The sequence below is a fragment of the Colobus angolensis genome, unplaced genomic scaffold (genome assembly GCF_000951035.1).
Source record: "Colobus angolensis palliatus isolate OR3802 unplaced genomic scaffold, Cang.pa_1.0 Scaffold27, whole genome shotgun sequence".
NCBI lineage: Eukaryota > Metazoa > Chordata > Mammalia > Primates > Cercopithecidae > Colobus > Colobus angolensis.
This window is the reverse complement of record NW_012115932.1, coordinates 4,227,899-4,247,191: the sequence shown is the minus strand read 5'-3', so window position 1 is coordinate 4,247,191 and position 19,293 is coordinate 4,227,899. Positions and strand designations below refer to the sequence as shown.

Below are 19,293 nucleotides of genomic sequence, written 5' to 3'. Positions count from 1 at the left end.
TTCTCCCAAGGTCATGCATCAGCTGTAAACCATAACCACCCTCTCTTTGAATAACCACTGTTTTCTTACTAATGATGCCCTCAGACCAGCTTTGCTATTACTATTACTGGAAATACTCAATTGCTAAACCACCCTCACTCATAACAGCACTTAGTCCCTAATCAGTTTCTCCTAATCCTGCTTTACAAACAGCAACCCATCCAGAACCAATCCCAGCTTTCCTAGACCTTCCTCAGAACCCTCCAGAGGGACCTCAAGTCTTAGAAAAGATTCAACTCTCTTGTCCTGGGCTTTCTGATTCCTCTTCGAGATGTGCTCTCCTGGTGGTTTCGGCTAATTAGGCCTTAACACTCCTAAGCAAATTTCAGGAATGTTTTTAAGTGGAAAAAAGCAAAGCCTGAGTGGATTCATAGACTCTACTCACTTTCACGCTAGTCTGTTTCTTCATCTACTGCCCTGTAAAAGCAAAATTAATATTTATGCTCCTAAACTCCAGGTATTGCAAATTCTTAATACGAAAAAAATAGATTCTATTATGTTGGGCTATTTTATTGAGGCAGGAATGGTAGCTATTTTAACTTTTACATTCAAAAAGGATACATGTTATGGGGGGCAGGGAGAGAACAACCAGAATAGAAAGCACAAAGAAAAAAAAAATCACAAGAAATTCTACCACGAAAATTAGTTTATTTTCCAGTATTTTATTTCACATGTATACTTTTAAAGAAGGGATGGGATAGCATAGATACTAATGTTTCTCCAAAATGGAAATCGTCGTGTTTTTTCCTAATGATAACGTGCCTTACGTTCTCACAGCACCTGGTATTCCTTTCATAGCAACTTTTACAACCGCTAAATTATCTGAATAGTTGTTTCGGTGTCTTTCGCACTCTGATGTAAATTTGAGGGAAGACACTGTGTTCACCAGATCCCCAGCATGTTAATACAGCCTGGCTACTAATTACTGCCAAGTTTAACTGCTTTTTTTTTTTTTTAGCTGATACATCACCAAATTCTCCATTCATTTCATAGCCCCCTGGTGAGGCTTAAGCTCTTGTCTGTTTTGGCTTTTTTTTTTTTTTAACTTCCTAAAATTCTCCGATTCTAAAAGAAAGTTTCTAGTTAGAAGCTAAAGAGAACACGCCCGACTTGAATCTCTCCACAAGCCGGGTAAATAGCGCGATACGCACAGCTAGAGTTCTCGCGATACCCACGGCTCAAGAGGACCGAAGGCCTCCTCTCCGCCCCCAGTCCCGCCAGGAAATTAGTGCGCATGTGCCGATCGTCCGGAAGTTACCGCATTGGCCGCCGGAATGAGGCGAGAAGCCGGAAGTAAACATTACGAGAGTGGCTTGGCTTCTCTCGGATGGACTTGGGACCACCTGCGGCGGGACTGGGTAAGAAAATATTTTTAGAACTTTCGCGCGAAGGGGAATTGGGGAACCTGAGAAAATGGGTCGAAGGCTCCTAATTATTGGATATGTCCTCACGGGGGTAATGAGCCCTCAGTTATTGAGGAGGGAGCGAGGACGAGGGACCGAAAAGGAAGCCACTGTCCTGAGACCCGTTGATGGCACTCGTGCCCAGCCAGACCAGGCCTGCGTCTTCAGGGAAACAGTCGGGATAACTATGAGAGTGTCACCTTTGTGGCGGTGGCCTTGAAGACCTTGAGCGATCCCCGGACTGCGAGCGGGGAAAGCTGCTTCCAGTACCCAAATTGATAGACTGTATTTCCTCGCCAGAAAAATTTACTTAAGCTTCAGTTTTTCCTGTTAAGTCGAGATGATCTGACTTCAGTGGGGTATCATGCGGATATAAATGAAAACATCTATGTAAGTAAAGCACTAAACACTGTCTTACGGTAAGCCCTCAGTAAGTGGGAGCTATTACTGTTTTTAGTTGAAGAAAATAGGCCCCTCCACAGCGACGGAAACGAGTGAGTACAACTTGGTGACTGTAATACTTCATTTAGTTTTAGTTTTTAATATTTCAGGCCCAGAAGCCAAAGTTCTATGGACAGAGTATAACATGCTGTTTTTAGAGAACTGACTCTGGAGTCAGATTTGTGTTTGAAGTCCTTGTTTCTTACTACAATGTGTTCTTGGCTGAGGATCTTACCTCTCAGAACCTGTTTCTTCCCTGTAAAATGGGGTTCTTCAGACCTATCTACTGGGCTTATTGTGAAGATTAGATGAGGTGATACACGGTAGGCTCAAGAAATGGTAGCTGTTTTAATGAAGATTATTAAATTTACCTTTGTTTGCTTCTCTTCGCAGTATATTTAGGCCATCAGTTTATATGTTACACAAATATATGGGGGAGGTTTTCTGTAGGTCAGACACAGGAGATGAGAACACCTTTGAGAAGCATCCTAGACCCCCAGGCATTGAGCACTTTCCACTGGGAAGGGGTTTGTGTAAAGGCCCATTGTCTACAGGGAGCACGGTGTGTTAGAGGGACTACAAGAAGGTCTATGTAGTTAGTAGAGAAGGATGCAGGGATAGTTGTAATGGTGAGGCTGGAAGGTAAGCAGATGCCAGACCATGGTGGACCATGTAGGTGTGTTAAAAAGATGTCAGTTTTTAGAGTATGAATGATAAAATCCTTTGGAGCGTCACTTTTCTCTGAGACATAGTCTAGCTCTGTCGCCCAGGCTGGAGTGCAGTGATGCAACACCAGCTCACTGCAACCTCCACCTCCTAGGTTCAGATGATTCTCCTGTCTCAGCCTCCCAAGTAGCTAGGATTACAGGTGCACACCACCACGCCCAGCTGATTTTTGTATTTTTAGTAGAGACGAGGTTTCGCCAGGTTGGCCAGGCTGGTCTCAAACTCCTTACCTCAGGTGATCCGCCCACCTCGGCCTCCCAAAGCGCCGGGATTACAGGTGTGAACCATCACGCCCAGCTGTCACTATTCATTATGCTAGTTATTAGCCACTTGTGGTTATTGAGACTGGAAATGTGACTAGTTTAAATAAGTGTAAAACCCATATCAACTTTTAAAGACAGAGTTGTTTTTTCTAATTCAAATTTGCAATTATAATATGTTGGATACAATACAAATCTTGTAAAAGTAATTTTACCTGTTTATTTTTACTTTTTTAATGTGACTACCGGAAAACATAAAATTACATATGGGACTAGCATTGTATTTCTCTTAGATGGTGCTGTATTGAACTTTTGGGCGGTACTGCATTGGAGGATTTTAAGCTTGGGCAGTAGGACATTGTATTAGTCCGCTTTTACATTGCCAATGAAGACATACCCCAGACCCAGCAATTTACAAAAGAAAGAAGGTTGTTGGACTTACAGTTCCACGTGGCTGGGGAGGCCTCACAATCATGGTGAAAGGCACCTCTCACATGGCGGCGACAATAGAGAATGAGAGCCAAGCAAGACGGGTTTCCCTTTATCAAACCATGAGATCTCATGAAACTTACTCACTACCAGAACAGTATGGGAGAAACGGCCACCTTGATTCAGTTATCTCTCACCGGGTCCCTCCCACAACACTTGGGAATTACAGGAGTACAATTCAAGATGAGATTTGGCTGGGGACACAGAGCCAAACCATGTCAGACATGATATGATCAGATTTGTGTTTTGAAAAATTAACGCTGTGATGTGGAGAATTGATTGGAGGGAATCAGAGGAGACCAGTAAATAGGAAAAAGTAATAACTTACACTAGGGTGGTAGCAGTAAGAATGGAAAGAAGTAGATGCATTTGAATGATATTCAAAAGGTGAAAATAACGGGTCTTAGTGATGACATAGATGTAGGGATAAGCTGAAGCACTTAATGTAAAGGGACAGATGGTGTTGTCTTTCATTAAGATAGGGAACAATGGGGCCAGGCGTGGTGGCTCACGCCTGTTATCCCAGCACTTTGGAAGGACAAGGCAGGTGGATCACGAGGTCAGGAGATCGAGACCATCCTGGCTAACAGGGTGGAACCCTGTCTCTACTAAAAAAAAAAAAAAAAAAAAATACAAAAAATTAGCCAGGCGTAGTGGTGGGCGTGCCTGTAATCCCAGCTACTTGGGAGGCTGAGGCAGGAGAATCGCTTGAACCCAGGAAGCGGAGATTGCAGTGAGCCAGGATCACGCCACTGCACTCCTGCCTCAGCAACAGAGCAAGACTCCATCTCAAAAAAAAAAGATAGGGAACAGTAGGGGATTAGATTTCAGAGGGAAGATCATGAGATTGAATTAAGACGTATTGAGTTTAAATGCCTCTGATCTCTAAGTGGAGATGTCAAGTAAGCAATTGGATATATGTATCTGAAGCTCAGATGAAAAGTCTTGAGTAGAAAAATAAATTGTTCCTTTATTATTTTTTATTTTATAGAAAAATAAGTTGGAGAGCCAGCAGTGTTATATTGTGACCATGGAAGCCTTGGAAGTAAATGAGCTTATCCCTTAGTGGGAGTTTAGACTGGTTTAAAAGGTGCTGGCTGAGCCTTGAGGAATCCAACATTAAATAACTGGGCAAAATTTGATGACAAGAGAGGTACAAGAAAAACCAAGAGAGCCGGGCACGGTGACTCACGCCTGTAATCCCAGCACTTTTGGAGGCCGAGGTGGGCAGATTGCCTGAGGTCAGGAGTTTGAGAGCAGCCTGGCCAATGTAGTAAAATCCCGTCACTACAAAAAATGCAAAAAAAGTTAGCCAGGCATGGTGGCAGGCACCCGTAATCAAGCTACGCAGGAGCCTGAGGCAGGAGAATCGCTTGAACCGGGGAGGCGGAGGTTGCAGTGAGCCGAGATTGTGCCACTGTACTCCAGCCTGGGTGACAGAGCGAGACACCGTCTCCAAAAAAAAAAGAAAAACCAAGAGAATGTAGTGTCAGGGAAGTCAATAAATAATATATAAAAAGGGAATGAACAGAGCTGAAAAATGTCCATTGGATTTAGCACGATGGTCCTTGATGACTTAATGTAACTCTTTTCTTTAAAATGATAGGGAGTGGAGGGCTAAGTTAGAGTGAGTAAGGATGAAAGTAGAAGGTGAGGAAGTGGAGGCAGTGATTATAGATAACTCTTGAGATGTTCATTCTTAAAGGGGTACAGAGATAGGACCCTCTTTCATTAAGAGTTACTATGTTAGAAAAGTTTGAGACACATACAGAGAAAGAGGGATTCAGGATATGTATGAGAAAAAGAGTCCTGTGAAGTTTTAAATACACATGTGTGTCTCTCTCCATTTGTAAATTGGAGTTGAGGGAGAAACAGTGCTAACAGTATATAGAGACCTTGAGGAGGGGAAAGAGACCCTTCCTTACACATACTATGGGGGAAAAAACATATGAAACAGTATATATTATTAGGATGTCTTTTTGGTAGTTTGAGTGAACTAATGAAGGCCTACTTTTTACTGTAAATTTGACTTCTTTTCTCAGAGGAGGCCAGATAACCATGTCAGCCACGGTTGTAGATGCAGTTAATGCTGCACCCCTATCGGGGTCAAAAGAAATGAGTTTGGAGGAACCAAAGAAGATGACCAGAGAGGACTGGAGAAAGAAGAAGGAGCTAGAAGAACAGCGAAAATTGGGCAATGCGCCTGCAGAAGTTGATGAAGAAGGAAAGTAAGTACTTAATTTTTGTATGATCCATTCATTCAAAATTCAAATTCTTGGCTACTTAGTTTATTAATTTTTCATCCTTTTATTTGAGAGGAACCTATCTTCATTATTTATGTCTTTTTTTATTATTTATTTTATCAAACTCATATGCATATGGTTTAATAATGAAATTATGTTGAAGGGCTTATAATGGATAGCAACAGTGTTTTTTCACCCTTCCCACTCCGGCCTGCTATACAGGAGTGACTGCTGTTAAATCTTTCTATTTTCAGTGCATTGAGCTCAGCCATTATTCTCAGTGTCCCCAGGAACAAACTGTGTCAATGCGAATGAGTTCCTACAAATGGAATGTGAACAGAAGGCTCGACACATAACACTTCATACATACGCTACTTCAAGGGCTTTTGCCTTTCGCGAAATGAGACTGTCTTCATTGGAAGCCATAGACTGGGAATGGCAGAGTCACAGTTAGAAGCAGCGTGGTCCTTGAATCACAGATTAGTAGTGAGCGATCACTGTTCAGAAACACCTGTTTTATACTTTATATGCAAAATAAATTATTTTATATTTGAAGCATTTGATCTGGAGGGTTTGCTTCTTATAGAAACTATTGCTCATTTATCAATATATGGTATATAACTTTTATTCTACTATTATTAGAATTAATATTTTTCTTTATTTTCACACATAAAGAACCTATTCTGTGCTGTTCTTGGTCCAAATAACTTACTATTTCCTTAGAGTTTCTACATAAGAATTGGCTGTGTGAAAACACAGAATATTTTTAACGATTTGATAAGCAGTACCAAAATTCTCTCTAGAAAGATTGTGCCAATTTTTTAATCTCAAGAGAAATGAATAAGGGGAAATAATTTTTTAGACAAATATTCTCTCTACGGCCCTGTGGTGAAAAGCTTTTAATATTTTTGTTTTGTTTAAATATATTATCGGCTTTAGGGCTATGGATTCTGATTTCTGTGTTGTTCAGACACAGATCCCCCTCTTCAAATTATTATAGTTTGATCAAATGTCTTAATATTTTGTGGTATGGTATCTCACTCATTTCTTTTTCTAAAATAGCTAGCTTATTTCTAGCCACATGTTCTTTCTATGACCTTTAGAAACAATTTGTTATGTTCCCTTAAAAGTTCCATAGGGAATATCATATTAGAAGTATTTGTTTAATAGTTCTAAGAAATTGAGTATATTTTAAATATTTAGCATTTCCAAGCAGGATATTTTCACATTTGTATTGTTAATCTACAGTAAATTTGTGTACTTTTCTTTGTATGCTTTTGTGCATTTGTTATTCAAATTTAAGTAAAAGTATTTTATAACTTTATTGCAAGTATGACTGGAAAGCATGAGATTTAAATTTACACAGTAAACATGTTTTAAAAATAAAAATAAAAAAATCTTTCTATTTTGAGTTTTTCTGGTTGTTACCTTCACATCTCTAGATGATAATACCTGCACAATTATTTTAATTGATTGACTATAGACATTATTTGAACCAAAACTTCTTGTGATAGATTTAGATTACTAACACACATCTCTATTTTCCTTCCTCCCTTTTCTCGCTTCAGTTATATCACTGTTCTTAGTTTCTTAGTTGGAAATATTTTCACTCTAAAATAAATTACTTCTTTATTTTTAATTATTCTTTATTATAGTATAGCGATAGCAACCATATTCTCTTCCCCCTACTACTGCAATATTTCTATTCTTAGATTTTGTGTAAGCTACCTTTGTAATTGTAATGCTGATTATTTTCCAACTTTATTCTTAAAATTTTTTTTTAACTTTTATTACAGAGACATCAACCCCCATATTCCTCAGTATATTTCTTCAGTGCCATGGTATATTGATCCTTCAAAAAGACCTACTTTAAAACACCAGAGACCACAACCAGAGAAACAAAAGCAGTTCAGCTCATCTGGAGAATGGTACAAGAGGGGTGTAAAAGAGGTATGTAGACTACCTGTGTACCTCTTCATGGATATGGAGAGTTTAAGAACTTAATGGAAGAACTTTCAATGCAATACTATTTAAAGCAGAAACATAATAAAACCCTTTTTCTGGTATTGGAATTCACAGTGCCTTACTATTTTACCTTTGTATTTCTTATATAAATTTTATACTCTTGGAGTCCTTAAACTTTCACATTTGTAAATGTGTGGAGACTAACTCGTTTTCCTTTTAACAAAGAAATCATTTCACTAGACAAAATCGTAATGAGAGCCAAAGTTATTTCTAACTTATGTAGTTAAGACATTTTCTTTGTTTTTTTTTAATATTTATAGAATTCCATAATTACTAAGTACCGCAAAGGAGCATGTGAAAATTGTGGGGCCATGACACACAAAAAGAAAGACTGCTTTGAGGTAAGTTCACCTTTGAGAATTTTGAAAACCATTGTCAGTCTTTTCGTTGTAAGAGAGCTTGCTTCTCTTTTTCTGAAATCACCTATGTTTGGGTACAAGTTAAATAAAAATTAATTTGAGTGGAATTGCTGTAAGACTAACTGATAATTGAATAGCTCATAAAGTGCTCTCTCTGTAAAAGTTGTATGAAGTCTTCCTTTGGGTCATAAGCACTTAGGAAAAGATTAAATCTTACTCTGTTTTTAGAGACCTAGGCGAGTTGGAGCCAAATTTACAGGTACTAATATAGCTCCAGATGAACATGTCCAGCCTCAACTGATGTTTGACTATGATGGGAAGAGGGATCGATGGAATGGCTACAATCCAGAAGAACACATGAAAATTGTTGAAGAGTATGCCAAAGTTGATCTGGTGAGCAAAATTCCCTGCTTTCCTGGGGTTTTTAAAGAATCGTCCTATTGCTGTATCTCTAGCAGCTCTACTTTTCAAATCTTGAAGCACTTTAAAAGTGGTAGCATTTTTATAATAGTATTAGCACTACTGTATGGGCTACCTTTATAATTGTAATATTGAATAGAGGAAATAATGTGCTAGCCATATTTGCCAGCAGTTTCTTCTTGATTCTCATATTGTCCTTTACTCCCTGTCTTAGGTAGCAAAAGATACTGGAAGCATGAGAACAGATTCGTGTCCAAAGCTTTTGGTTTTGTGAGGTTAGAAATGTATGGCCCCAAGCTATAGCTTGCCCATGAACCTATTTTATGGTGCCTCACACATAGCATTTGGGAGTAGTAGAAAGGGAATGGATAATTTGTTTCAGGAAATTTTATTTTATTTTAACCCAACTTCAGTTTTCACTGTTATGATTTGACCTCTTCACCTTTAGTCCTTTGAAGTCATAGTCGCACTGCCTTTTTTTTTTTATTTATTAGAGGTATCATTTTAAAATTGTAAGATTTCATATAAAAATCTGGATTTCATCTTTTCTTGAACATTGTAATATATGGTAACCCCACGCCTGCCTGGTAAGAGTCAGTCATCTAGAGTTAGGTGGCAACTGCTTGTTCTTGTCAGGGCTTGCTCCCTGCAATTTACTACTGATGCCGTTTGTCTCAGTTTACATTATTGCCTGGTTCAAACATTGTGTAACTCCTGCTCTTTATAGAGTAGTAAGTCTAGGGCTACAAGGAATCCCAAAGAGATAGGTGTGTTCAGTGACCTTTTCTGAAATGAATTAATTTGAAGTTATTCATTTTAAATATATAAAAATGTAGGTGGCGAATTGAATGTTGTAAGTAAAATTTAAATGTTCCTTTTTCTTTCTTTCTCTCTTTTTTTTTTTTTCTTTTAAAGGCAAAACGAACATTGAAAGCCCAGAAACTCCAAGAGGAATTAGCCTCAGGAAAATTAGTGGAACAGGCTGTAAGTAATGAAAATGATCAAAAAAGAGTTTCATTTCTTTTAAACAAAGAAATGAAAATTGAAACAATTCATTTTATAGCTCTTCAGTTAGAGAGGAAGAGAGAAATGCTATTGGGGGGAAAATAAAACTGATACTTTGTATACAGTTTATAGTAATATAAATTGATGCAGTCAGTTTGGGAACAGTACTGCCACTATTTATATTTAGACACACACACAGACGTACACTTACTTTTTCAAGTTAAATTATTAGATCTATCCATCCTAAAGAATTTTCTAGAGTTCAGAAAAATCATTATGCATAAAGGTAGTACAGCATTTTTCACAATAGTAAAGAAATTGGAATAGCTTAAATGTCCAGGAATAGGGAGTTGGTTAAGTGCATCTGCATGGTATAATAGCTGCTTAGTTCTTAAAAATGGCATTTCTCAAGACTTCGTTAACAACACTGGTTAACACTTGTATTTGAATGATACATGAAAAGATAGTATAATATTATCACACTGAAAAAAAGACCGGAACACTAGTTTTTATTTAATGTAGAATTTATGAATTTTTCTTTCTATCCTTTTTCTTTAGTATTTTCTGCATTTTCCACAATGAATATGTATTAGTTACATAACTGGGCAAAACATTTTTTGTATGAATGAAAGGTCTGTTGCAGTCAGTTTTTTTTTCTTTTTTTAAAATCCTTGTCAACATCATAGAGTAAATATATTATGCATATTAGAGTTGTCAAGTTTCTTTTTAACAAATCTAGGCACAAATAAATAGTAAACATTTATAGTTTTTTAGTTTAAATTTCTAAAAGGGACTCTAAACCATGTATAAGTAACAAAGCAAACAGAACTTGAAATAATTACTAAGTGAGCAGTTACTAAGGTAACCTATCAGGCAAGTTAACAGCGTTAAGTTACCAGATAGGTGTTTAAAATCCATTTCTGGCCAGGTGCGATGGCTCACACCTGTAATTCCAGCACTTTGGGAGGCCGAGGCGGGTGGATCGGAGTTTGGGACTAGCCTGGCTAACATAGTGAAACCCCATCTCTACTAAAAATACAAAAATTAGCTGGGTGTTATGGCGAGCGCCTGTAGTCCCAGCTGCTCAGGAGAATCGCTTGAACCCGGGAGGCAGAAGTTGCAGTGAGCCAAGTTCACACCACTGCACTCTAGCTTGGACAACAGAGCGAGACTCCATCTCAAAAAATAAATAAAATAAGTAAATAAATAAATAAATAAAATGAAAACAAAATCTGTCTCTGTTCCATGAGAGATACATGCTCTTGGAAAAGTGAATTTGTCTCTCTGAGCTGCAGTTTAGTATGTCTGAAATAGAAATGACAACACCTACCCCCAGGAAGTTTATATACATATCACATAGTAAACACTGGGTAATTAGTAGCTATTATTGTGATTATTTTTATGTATTACTAACTTTGGGAAAAGAAAAAGGGCCTGTTTCTTTTGTTCTAATATATTCTCTGTTGTTTGTTGTAAACGTGGTGTAATTTATTTCCCCAGTAAGGATACTTAATGTATGTAAGGGGCTAATGATTTTTGCCCACTTGGATGCTTGGATATTAAGATGAACCACATATAGTAGATTTGTATTTAGCTGTCACTATAGAAATGTATGTAAATGTCCTTTGTTGAACTAGCAAATAGTGGGAACTCAAAAAAATTATTTTTCACGAAATATTTATATTTCTGATTTTGAAAGTAACACTTAATATTAAGTGAAAAAAATTAGAACATTATATTATAAAAAGAAAATATCCCGTGTTAACTATGAACATTTTGAAGTAGGCCTTTCCAGGTTTCTCTTGTCCACGAATACCTGTTTATGTGTGCTAGAATACAAAATGTTTCTTACATGAATCCATCTTTATATATTCATTTATTACCTTCTTTTTTAACAACATAGAGTACAGTGAGAACGTGTTTTCTGTCTGTATTTATAGACCTATAGCATCATTTATTTTTGTATAAATTCACATGGCTCAAAAATTAAAACAGTTTAAGAAAATGCACAGTGAAGTCTCTCCACCCCTGTTTCTGTCTACCCTAACACTAAACTTCGCCTCGCCCCAACTCTTTTGTGTATGTGTGTGGCTCTTTTCAGAGTTTCTTGAATAAATACAAATACAAATATATACTCTTATCCCACCTTTCTCTCCCCTCCCTTTTTTTAATCAAAAAAGTTAGGAAATGATACATACTTTTCTGCCCCTTGGATAGAATCACTTTTAATGGCCATTCAGTGTTCCATGGAATGCAGTAAATTATATAACCAGTGATCTATTATTAATTTGATTTTTTCCCAGTGTTTTGAAAAACCGTTGCACATATACAATAGTGCACATCACATTCTTATATATCTTTATATAATTGACATGATACTAGGATAACCTTCTAGAAGTGTATTTCAGTGAGTTTATATTTCTAAAATTTTTATGATCACTTAGCCATCATTCAGAAAAACTACGCAGATTTATGCTTACATCTATCGACTATATATACCTACACGTGTTTCTATATCTCCTCACTAATGCTATAATGTATTCTTTTTTTCTTTTTAAGTATTTTTAATCTTTGAAGCCTTTATGAAGGGACATGATGAAATACTGACCACGTTACTATAGACATTCTGTGGCGTTAGAAAGTATTCTGACCAATTGCTAGTGAAGAAAGTGTATCCTTGTGACAAGGAGTTTGGCCTCTCCTTACATTACAATATTGTGTCACTTGTAGATTTTTTTCATTGCCCAAACTTCACTTCGGCTGTGAAGACATGAACCTAGTAACGTATTCTTTTTGGACTTACTGGGAAACTAGTAACGTTTAATGAAAACAGTATGTCTGAAGACTAACACATTTAGAAATTAATATTTATTGTGTACTTTGGTCATCTTAATCTTCCTGTTACCATTCTGTAGTTATAATCTTTAATTAAAATTCTCTTGAAATTTGCTGGCTTTATAGACAGTCTAATAAAATTCACAATGGCACTCCTATATTCAGAATTTGCGTGCTCATTACAACTGAAAAATGTGAGTTTGTTCAGTTAGAATTAAGTTTTATTATCTTAGCTATTTTAAGTGTTAATTGGATTAAGTGGAATGAAATTATGAATTACTTTTCTTCTTTTGCGATACAGAATTCTCCAAAGCACCAGTGGGGAGAAGAGGAACCAAATTCTCAGACGGTAATACATATTTGCTGCCTCTGAGTATATGTGAAATTTTTAAATTTCTGATGGCTAATAATAACACTAATAATAGTTTTTAAAGAACACAAGTAAATAAGGGTTTGGTTAAAGGGAAAAAAAAAAAAACAAGAATTACATGCTGCTTTCTTTTCTTCTTACTCTTTTTTCCTTCCCCTCCCCCTTTTAGGAAAAAGATCATAATAGTGAAGATGAAGATGAAGATAAATATGCAGATGATATTGACATGCCTGGACAGAATTTTGACTCCAAGAGACGAATTACTGTCCGGAATCTCAGGATTCGAGAAGATATTGCAAAAGTAAGTCTTATCAACTTAACATACATATTTGAAAAATATTTGTCTTTCCAGCCTAAATTTTATCGACTCTGGGTAGCATATGGATAATAGAGTCATTCTAAGATAAGGTTTCATTCTGTTTTTTCTCTTCACCTGTACCCCAGAATTGTATACACACATTTATTTAATTGATCATGTTCAACTCCTCCAACTAGTCTGCTGAAATCTTTTTGCTGTGAGTAAACATTAATTTATTCTTTAAATATTTTTTTCTTCTAGTATTTGAGGAATTTAGATCCAAATTCTGCCTACTATGATCCAAAAACTAGAGCAATGAGAGAGAATCCTTATGCCAATGCAGGAAAGAATCCAGATGAGTAAGTATCAAGTTAAATGTACAGATTTCAAGATGAGGGAAAGTTAATTGTTTTCTGACCTGACTATAGATGGTGTTCATTTTAATTCAGATTCAGTTTTACGAATTAATTTTCCTTAAATCAATCTCTGAAACATTTTCTTTATTTGTATTTGCAGAGTGAGTTATGCTGGAGATAATTTTGTTAGGTACACAGGAGATACCATTTCAATGGCTCAGACACAGTGTAAGTGTTTCCTCTATGTCAAGGCATTTTATATCAGCTCATAAGAAGTTTGGGATTTTTTTTTTAAGCTTGTTTTCAAGAAGCATACAATAATGTAGCTGCCAACTCATTAAGATGTTTTGAATTACTCCAGTGTTTGCGTGGGAAGCCTATGACAAGGGATCTGAAGTACATCTGCAGGCAGATCCTACAAAGCTAGAGCTGTTGTATAAGTCCTTCAAAGTCAAAAAAGAAGATTTCAAAGAACAGCAGAAAGAAAGCATCCTGGAAAAGGTAATTTTGACCAAAATGCTAAAGAAGAACTTCTGTTAAAGAGAAGTTACTAGTTTAAGCTTTAGTTTTACATTTGGAAAACAATGCAAAGAGAGCCCCTCTTAATCCATGAAGAATAGTCCTTTTCTTCCTTTGTCTTAGTCAGATGCTATACAATTTTGGATGAGCTTTTATAGCAAAACAAACTACATCATATCTTAGTAGCTTAAAATAAACATTTATTATTGCTCACAGTTGGCCGAGTCTCCTGGTCTGGGCTTGCTCAGCTGAGGTTAGGTGATGAACTAAGATGGCCTCACTCTTGTGTTTAGCAGTTAACAGGCTAATTGTCCTAAGGGGACCTCTTCTGGGACAGCTCATCTCCACCCCATGTGGTCTCATCCTCTAGTAGGGCAGCTTTTTAAAATGGCATTCTCAGAGTTCTAGAGAGTGGCAGCAAAAAGTGTGTTGTGGTACATAAGTGCCTTTGCTTGCATCACATTTGCCAGCTTCCCATTGGTGAAACCTAGTAATACGGCCAAGCCCATATTCAAGGGATAGAGAAAGACTTCGTCTCTTGATGGGAAGAAAAGCAAAGCCCTGTGGCGAAAGGGCATACATACAAGGATAAGAGGAATTTGTGGCCATCTTGTAACTTACTGTACTCAACAGATGAATAGCAACTGAGACATCTTCTATTTGCCTTAGGAAAAAAATGGTGGCTTTTTTTTTCCTACTGTGCTTTCTATAACAAAACCCAGTAAAGAATGTTCCCTTTCTTTCTGATTAGAAATAAATGTTTTCATACATCATGTTCAGATTAATATATTATAATCCCATTTTTATATAAATTAAACAAGTCTTTCATTTGTATATAAAATTCAGAATAAATGTTAGGGAAGGCATGGAACCACTATACCCCAGGTGTTAACACTGGCTCAGTGGACAGTTTCAGGGTTCTAACCAGGTCCCTTCAGATCTTTTTACCATTTTTTTGGTTAACATCAGAGAAAAGAGAAATAATGAATAAATAGAATAAGGAAAAAAAATATATTTTCCTGGAAATTTAAATGCAAATCAGGTTGTAAAATGTATTGAATAATGTCCAATGTCCTTTTAGTATGGTGGCCAAGAACATTTGGATGCCCCTCCAGCTGAATTGCTTTTAGCCCAGACTGAAGACTATGTGGAGTACTCAAGACATGGGACAGTCATCAAAGGGCAGGAGCGGGCTGTTGCCTGCTCTAAGTATGAGGAGGATGTGAAGATCCACAATCACACAGTATGTGCTAAATTGGAACAATTTTGTGTCCTTGTTAGTTTTGCTCTGTATTGCATTTTTCCACTACAACTTTATTAGCTAACCGTTTCTATCCTCTATGCTTTAAAAAAAAATTAACTCTGTTTCAGGGAATTTTTTCAACAATAGAAACATTTTGAAGGAATACTATGTTCATCTATATACCCATCATCTAAATTCCGAAATTTTTAACATATTGCCTTATATGCTTTGTCTAGTTGTATGTGTGCATATGCACACTGTTTTACATAGATATGTGATATACACATACATACACACATATAGTTTATACAGTTTTTTGACTGAAACATTTGGAAATTATATATATCATGACATTTTATCCATAAAAACTGTATCACATATTCTCCTTAAAATGAAGACTTTCTTCTATATAACCACGTTGACATTATTGCACTTTAGAAAATTAGCATTAATTCTATAATATTACCTAATATCTAGTCATTAATCACATTTTCCAAAATATACAGAAAAATGCCTTTAACACCTATTTTTTGTTTTAGTCAGAATTCATTTCAGATTTATTTTGATCATTATTTGGTTATTATGTCTCTTTTCTAGAATGTATCTCTGCATTTTCATGATGATGACCATTTAACAGATTAGGCCAGTTAGTTTGTAAATTGTCTCATATTCTGTATTGTTTTAACAGATTAGGCCAGTTAGTTTGTAAATTGTCTCATATTCTGTATCATATTCTATATTGTCCTAGTAGCGTTATATAGCTTGTTTCTCTATCCCTGTATGTTTCATAAATAGGAATTCAGGTCTAATGGCTTGATTGGATATAAGTTAAATATTTTGACAAGAATATTTAATAAGTAATGTAGTATATTCTCATTGCATCATAAACATCATAAAGCATGTATTGTCCTTTGCTGTTCTCTTGAAGTAACCAAACTACAATTGTTTCTCTTAGTTGAGGATCAAAAACCTAATTCCCTATAGTAGCCAGGCCAGTGATCATACACGAGCAAAGTGAGCCAGGCAAATTGTACAAACTGGAGAACATAAGCCCTATCTAACCGGGCATCCACTGTTCAGCAACAGCCGATTATTGCCAAGTGGTTATGTAGGCCCAGAATTTCCCACTCCTTCATTTTTCAAGAGAAGTCAGATACACCAAATTTTTTATAGGCTTTTGGGAATAGAATTTAAGAGCTTTGTAACTACAGTGCCTGCCTCTCACACTTCAGGTCAGACTACCTTGTCCCTGTTAGCCAGCCTTGAATCCCCATAATTTTTCTCCCAAATTACCTTTAAAGGGCTGTATTATTTTATACTCCTATTAACAGTATATAAAAGTTTCTAATTTCAGCTTCCTTTTTAAGTAATTTCTCTCTCTCCAGCATATCTGGGGATCGTACTGGAAAGAAGGCCGATGGGGATACAAGTGCTGTCACTCTTTTTTCAAGTATTCCTATTGTACTGGAGAAGCTGGGAAGGAGATTGTTGTAAGTAATTGTCTTTGGTTCTTAAAGGTGTAAAACAACCGAAGCTCCTAAGTCAAACTGAAACATACTGTCTCGTGTTTCAAATTTTAACTTTCTCTTAGATGATTAGTAACTATGACACTCAACTCAAATTACATGTATTTTTCCACAGAACTCTGAGGAATGTATTATAAATGATATAACTGGGGACGAATCTGTGAAAAAACCTCAAACTCTCATGGAGGTAAGTTGATAATCATTTGTCCTGAATTTTTAAGTCCTGGAGGGAGGGCTTTAAAACCTGCACCTGAGTTTTTTTGTTTTGTTTTGTTTCTTTTGAGACAATCTCATTCTGTCGCCCAGGCTCAAGTGCAGTGCACGATCTGGGTCCACTGCAGCCTCCGCCTCCTGGGTTCAAGTGATTGTCATGCCACAGCCTCCCAAGTAGTGCACCCGAGCTTTGTTTTCACATTAATAACACTGCATTTCAATCCTCCCTTCCAGCTGCATCAAGAAAAACTGAAAGAGGAAAAGAAGAAGAAGAAAAAGAAAAAGAAGAAGCATCGAAAGAGCAGTTCAGATAGTGATGATGAAGAAAAGAAGCATGAAAAATTGAAAAAGGTAATTTGTGAAGTCTAAATAGTGAAAGTGATAAGTAACAGTATTCTTTGTATTGGGGGTTGTTTTTATTTTTTTGAGACAGGGTCTTGCTCTGTTGCCCAGGCTGGAGTGCAATGGCGCGATCTCATCTCACTGCAACATCTGTCTCGTAGGCTCAAGCAATTCTCCTACCTCAATGTCCCAAGTAGCTGGGATTACAGGCACATGCCACCATGCCCAGCTAATTTCTGTATTGTTTTATAGAGCCAGGATTTCACCATGTTGCCCAGTGTGGTCTCAAACTTCTGAGCTCAGGTGAACCGCCCACCTCATCCTCCCAAAGTGCTGGGATTGCAGGCTTGAGCCACCGCTCCTGGCCAGTATTATTTGTAAAGGCCTTTATTTGTAATGGCCTATGATCTAGTCCTGTCTCCAAATGCATTTTTAAAATGATGAAACAAGCCTAGAATCTGAGTGATTTGCTCAAGTTATATTAATGGAGGTATTGTGGGGTATAGGTATTGCCTTCTTCTTGGAGTATTTAGTAATCATGACTAATGGACAGAAGAAATGTGTGTTATAAAGCATTTTAGAGTTATTGCCATGTTGACCAGAAAGAATTGCCTTCTAGCTCTATAATTTGTAAGTTTCAGCAAGTCCTTGAGAAAAGTCAGAATTATAGTCTTTACCAGAAGCATCATTTGCGAGCTTGTATCAGTAAAGTGAACCTCATTTAATTTTTGTTATTAAATAAAATTTCTTCAACATTGATTTAAAATGTTATAGAATGTTTTGTGCTCTATAAAAATATCATATAAGCCAAATAGTGATTAGTTGTAGCTTAACAGTAGAAGGGCTGACTCCAAAGCTCTTTCAGGCAATCTGCGTTTCTGATAGAGCAGTTCATATTCAGTGGGGTCCGTTGGTACTCTGCCACTTTTGAAGAAAAGAGATCTGATGTAGAGCTGTGATACGCATTTTATGCCTCTCTCTATAGGCACTGAATGCAGAGGAGGCCCGCCTTCTTCATGTCAAGGAGACCATGCAGATTGATGAGAGGAAGCGGCCTTACAATAGCATATATGAAACTCGGGAACCTACTGAAGAGGAAATGGAGGCATATAGAATGAAACGTCAGAGGCCAGATGACCCCATGGCCTCTTTCCTTGGACAGTAGTAACTAGTCAGATGACCATCCAAGATAGATGCAGCTGATACATTCTTTTCAGCTTCTTATTGATGATTGTAGATACAAAAATCCTTGTTTATTCTTCTTGCTGCCTGACTTTAATAAATATTTCAGGTACCTCACAGTAAGTTCACTCTTTTCCATACTGAAGAAGCAAAAAAGAAAAAGAAGAGGCACATGAAATATGCTTTTGGGAACAGAATTTAAAATTGGATTAAGATTTTATTTCCAGTTTTATGTGAGTCATGTGTAAAGAAGCCTTGGCTCTCTACCTATTAAGAATGTCTCTCTCTACATTTATTAAGCTTCAAACTTTATTGCTTCGATTTTTGTGGCCCTATATTTAGTCTTAGCATACCTTGGTTTTGAGAAAAAAACAGGGCTTTGTTTTTTTAAAATAATTACTAGCAACTCTGTGACTACATTTATTTTTATGTTTTGTTTTCTTTAAGAGACAAGATCTTGCTATGTTGCCCAGGCTAGAGAGCAGTGGCTTTTCACAGACGCAGTCATAACGCCCTGCAGTCTTGGGCTCAAGCGATTCTCTCTCCTTGGCCTCTGGAGTAGACTAAATGTGTTAGTCTTTGAATGGAAAACAACTATATTCTCATCATTGGGTCAATATTGACTGATCAGTAGTAGGTCTTTACCATTCTGGACATAAGCCTTTAGATGTAGAAATCCTTTCCTTTATCACAGAGGATATGGTTTACGATACTGTTTGTTTTCATTGTGATTGCCCTCATGTAACAATCATGAATATTAGATTTTTTAAATTGTAGAATATCCTAATATTTATAGCCAGCAGCTGTTACTTTGTTTGTAAAATTTGCAAAAAACCAAAACCTGAAGTTGGCTCCTTGAAAGAATTACAAAGATAGCTTGTAGGGATATTAGTAATAGATTGCCATGATCCTGAAGCCTCTTCTCAGAACACTGTGAAGATAATACTGACAGAGTGGAATCAGTGAAAACAGCCTAACAAAACCTCCGACTTCAGTATA

At 36.8% G+C, this 19,293-nt stretch overlaps 1 protein-coding gene across 2 annotated transcripts; it reads left to right on the top strand.

The window, feature by feature from the left end:
* Positions 1–1,023: 1,023 nt before the first annotated feature.
* On the top strand, positions 1,024–18,417 carry SLU7 (SLU7 splicing factor homolog (S. cerevisiae)). 2 transcript variants are annotated; one of them, XM_011947709.1, is made up of 16 exons: positions 1,024–1,397; positions 5,401–5,586; positions 7,398–7,551; positions 7,887–7,967; positions 8,214–8,378; positions 9,321–9,389; positions 12,547–12,594; positions 12,785–12,916; positions 13,175–13,272; positions 13,430–13,497; positions 13,631–13,770; positions 14,870–15,031; positions 16,417–16,521; positions 16,673–16,744; positions 17,005–17,121; positions 18,098–18,417. In XM_011947709.1, exons 2-16 carry the CDS (start codon positions 5,417–5,419, stop codon positions 18,275–18,277), a joined length of 1,761 nt encoding a protein of 586 aa, XP_011803099.1. In that variant the 5' UTR covers positions 1,024–1,397; positions 5,401–5,416; the 3' UTR covers positions 18,278–18,417. The 2 variants fall into 2 exon arrangements, with proteins under 2 accessions (XP_011803099.1, XP_011803098.1); XM_011947708.1 differs by having other exon boundaries at positions 1,339–1,832; positions 13,430–13,503.
* Positions 18,418–19,293: the final 876 nt, after the last annotated feature.

Bases quoted from the DNA above. Each gene is read 5' to 3' on its own strand.
- SLU7 (XM_011947708.1), top strand. The intron at 7,552-7,886 runs GTATGTAGACTA...TAATATTTATAG, and splicing joins ACAAGAGGGGTGTAAAAGAG to AATTCCATAATTACTAAGTA. The intron at 9,390-12,546 runs GTAAGTAATGAA...TTTGCGATACAG, and splicing joins GAAAATTAGTGGAACAGGCT to AATTCTCCAAAGCACCAGTG.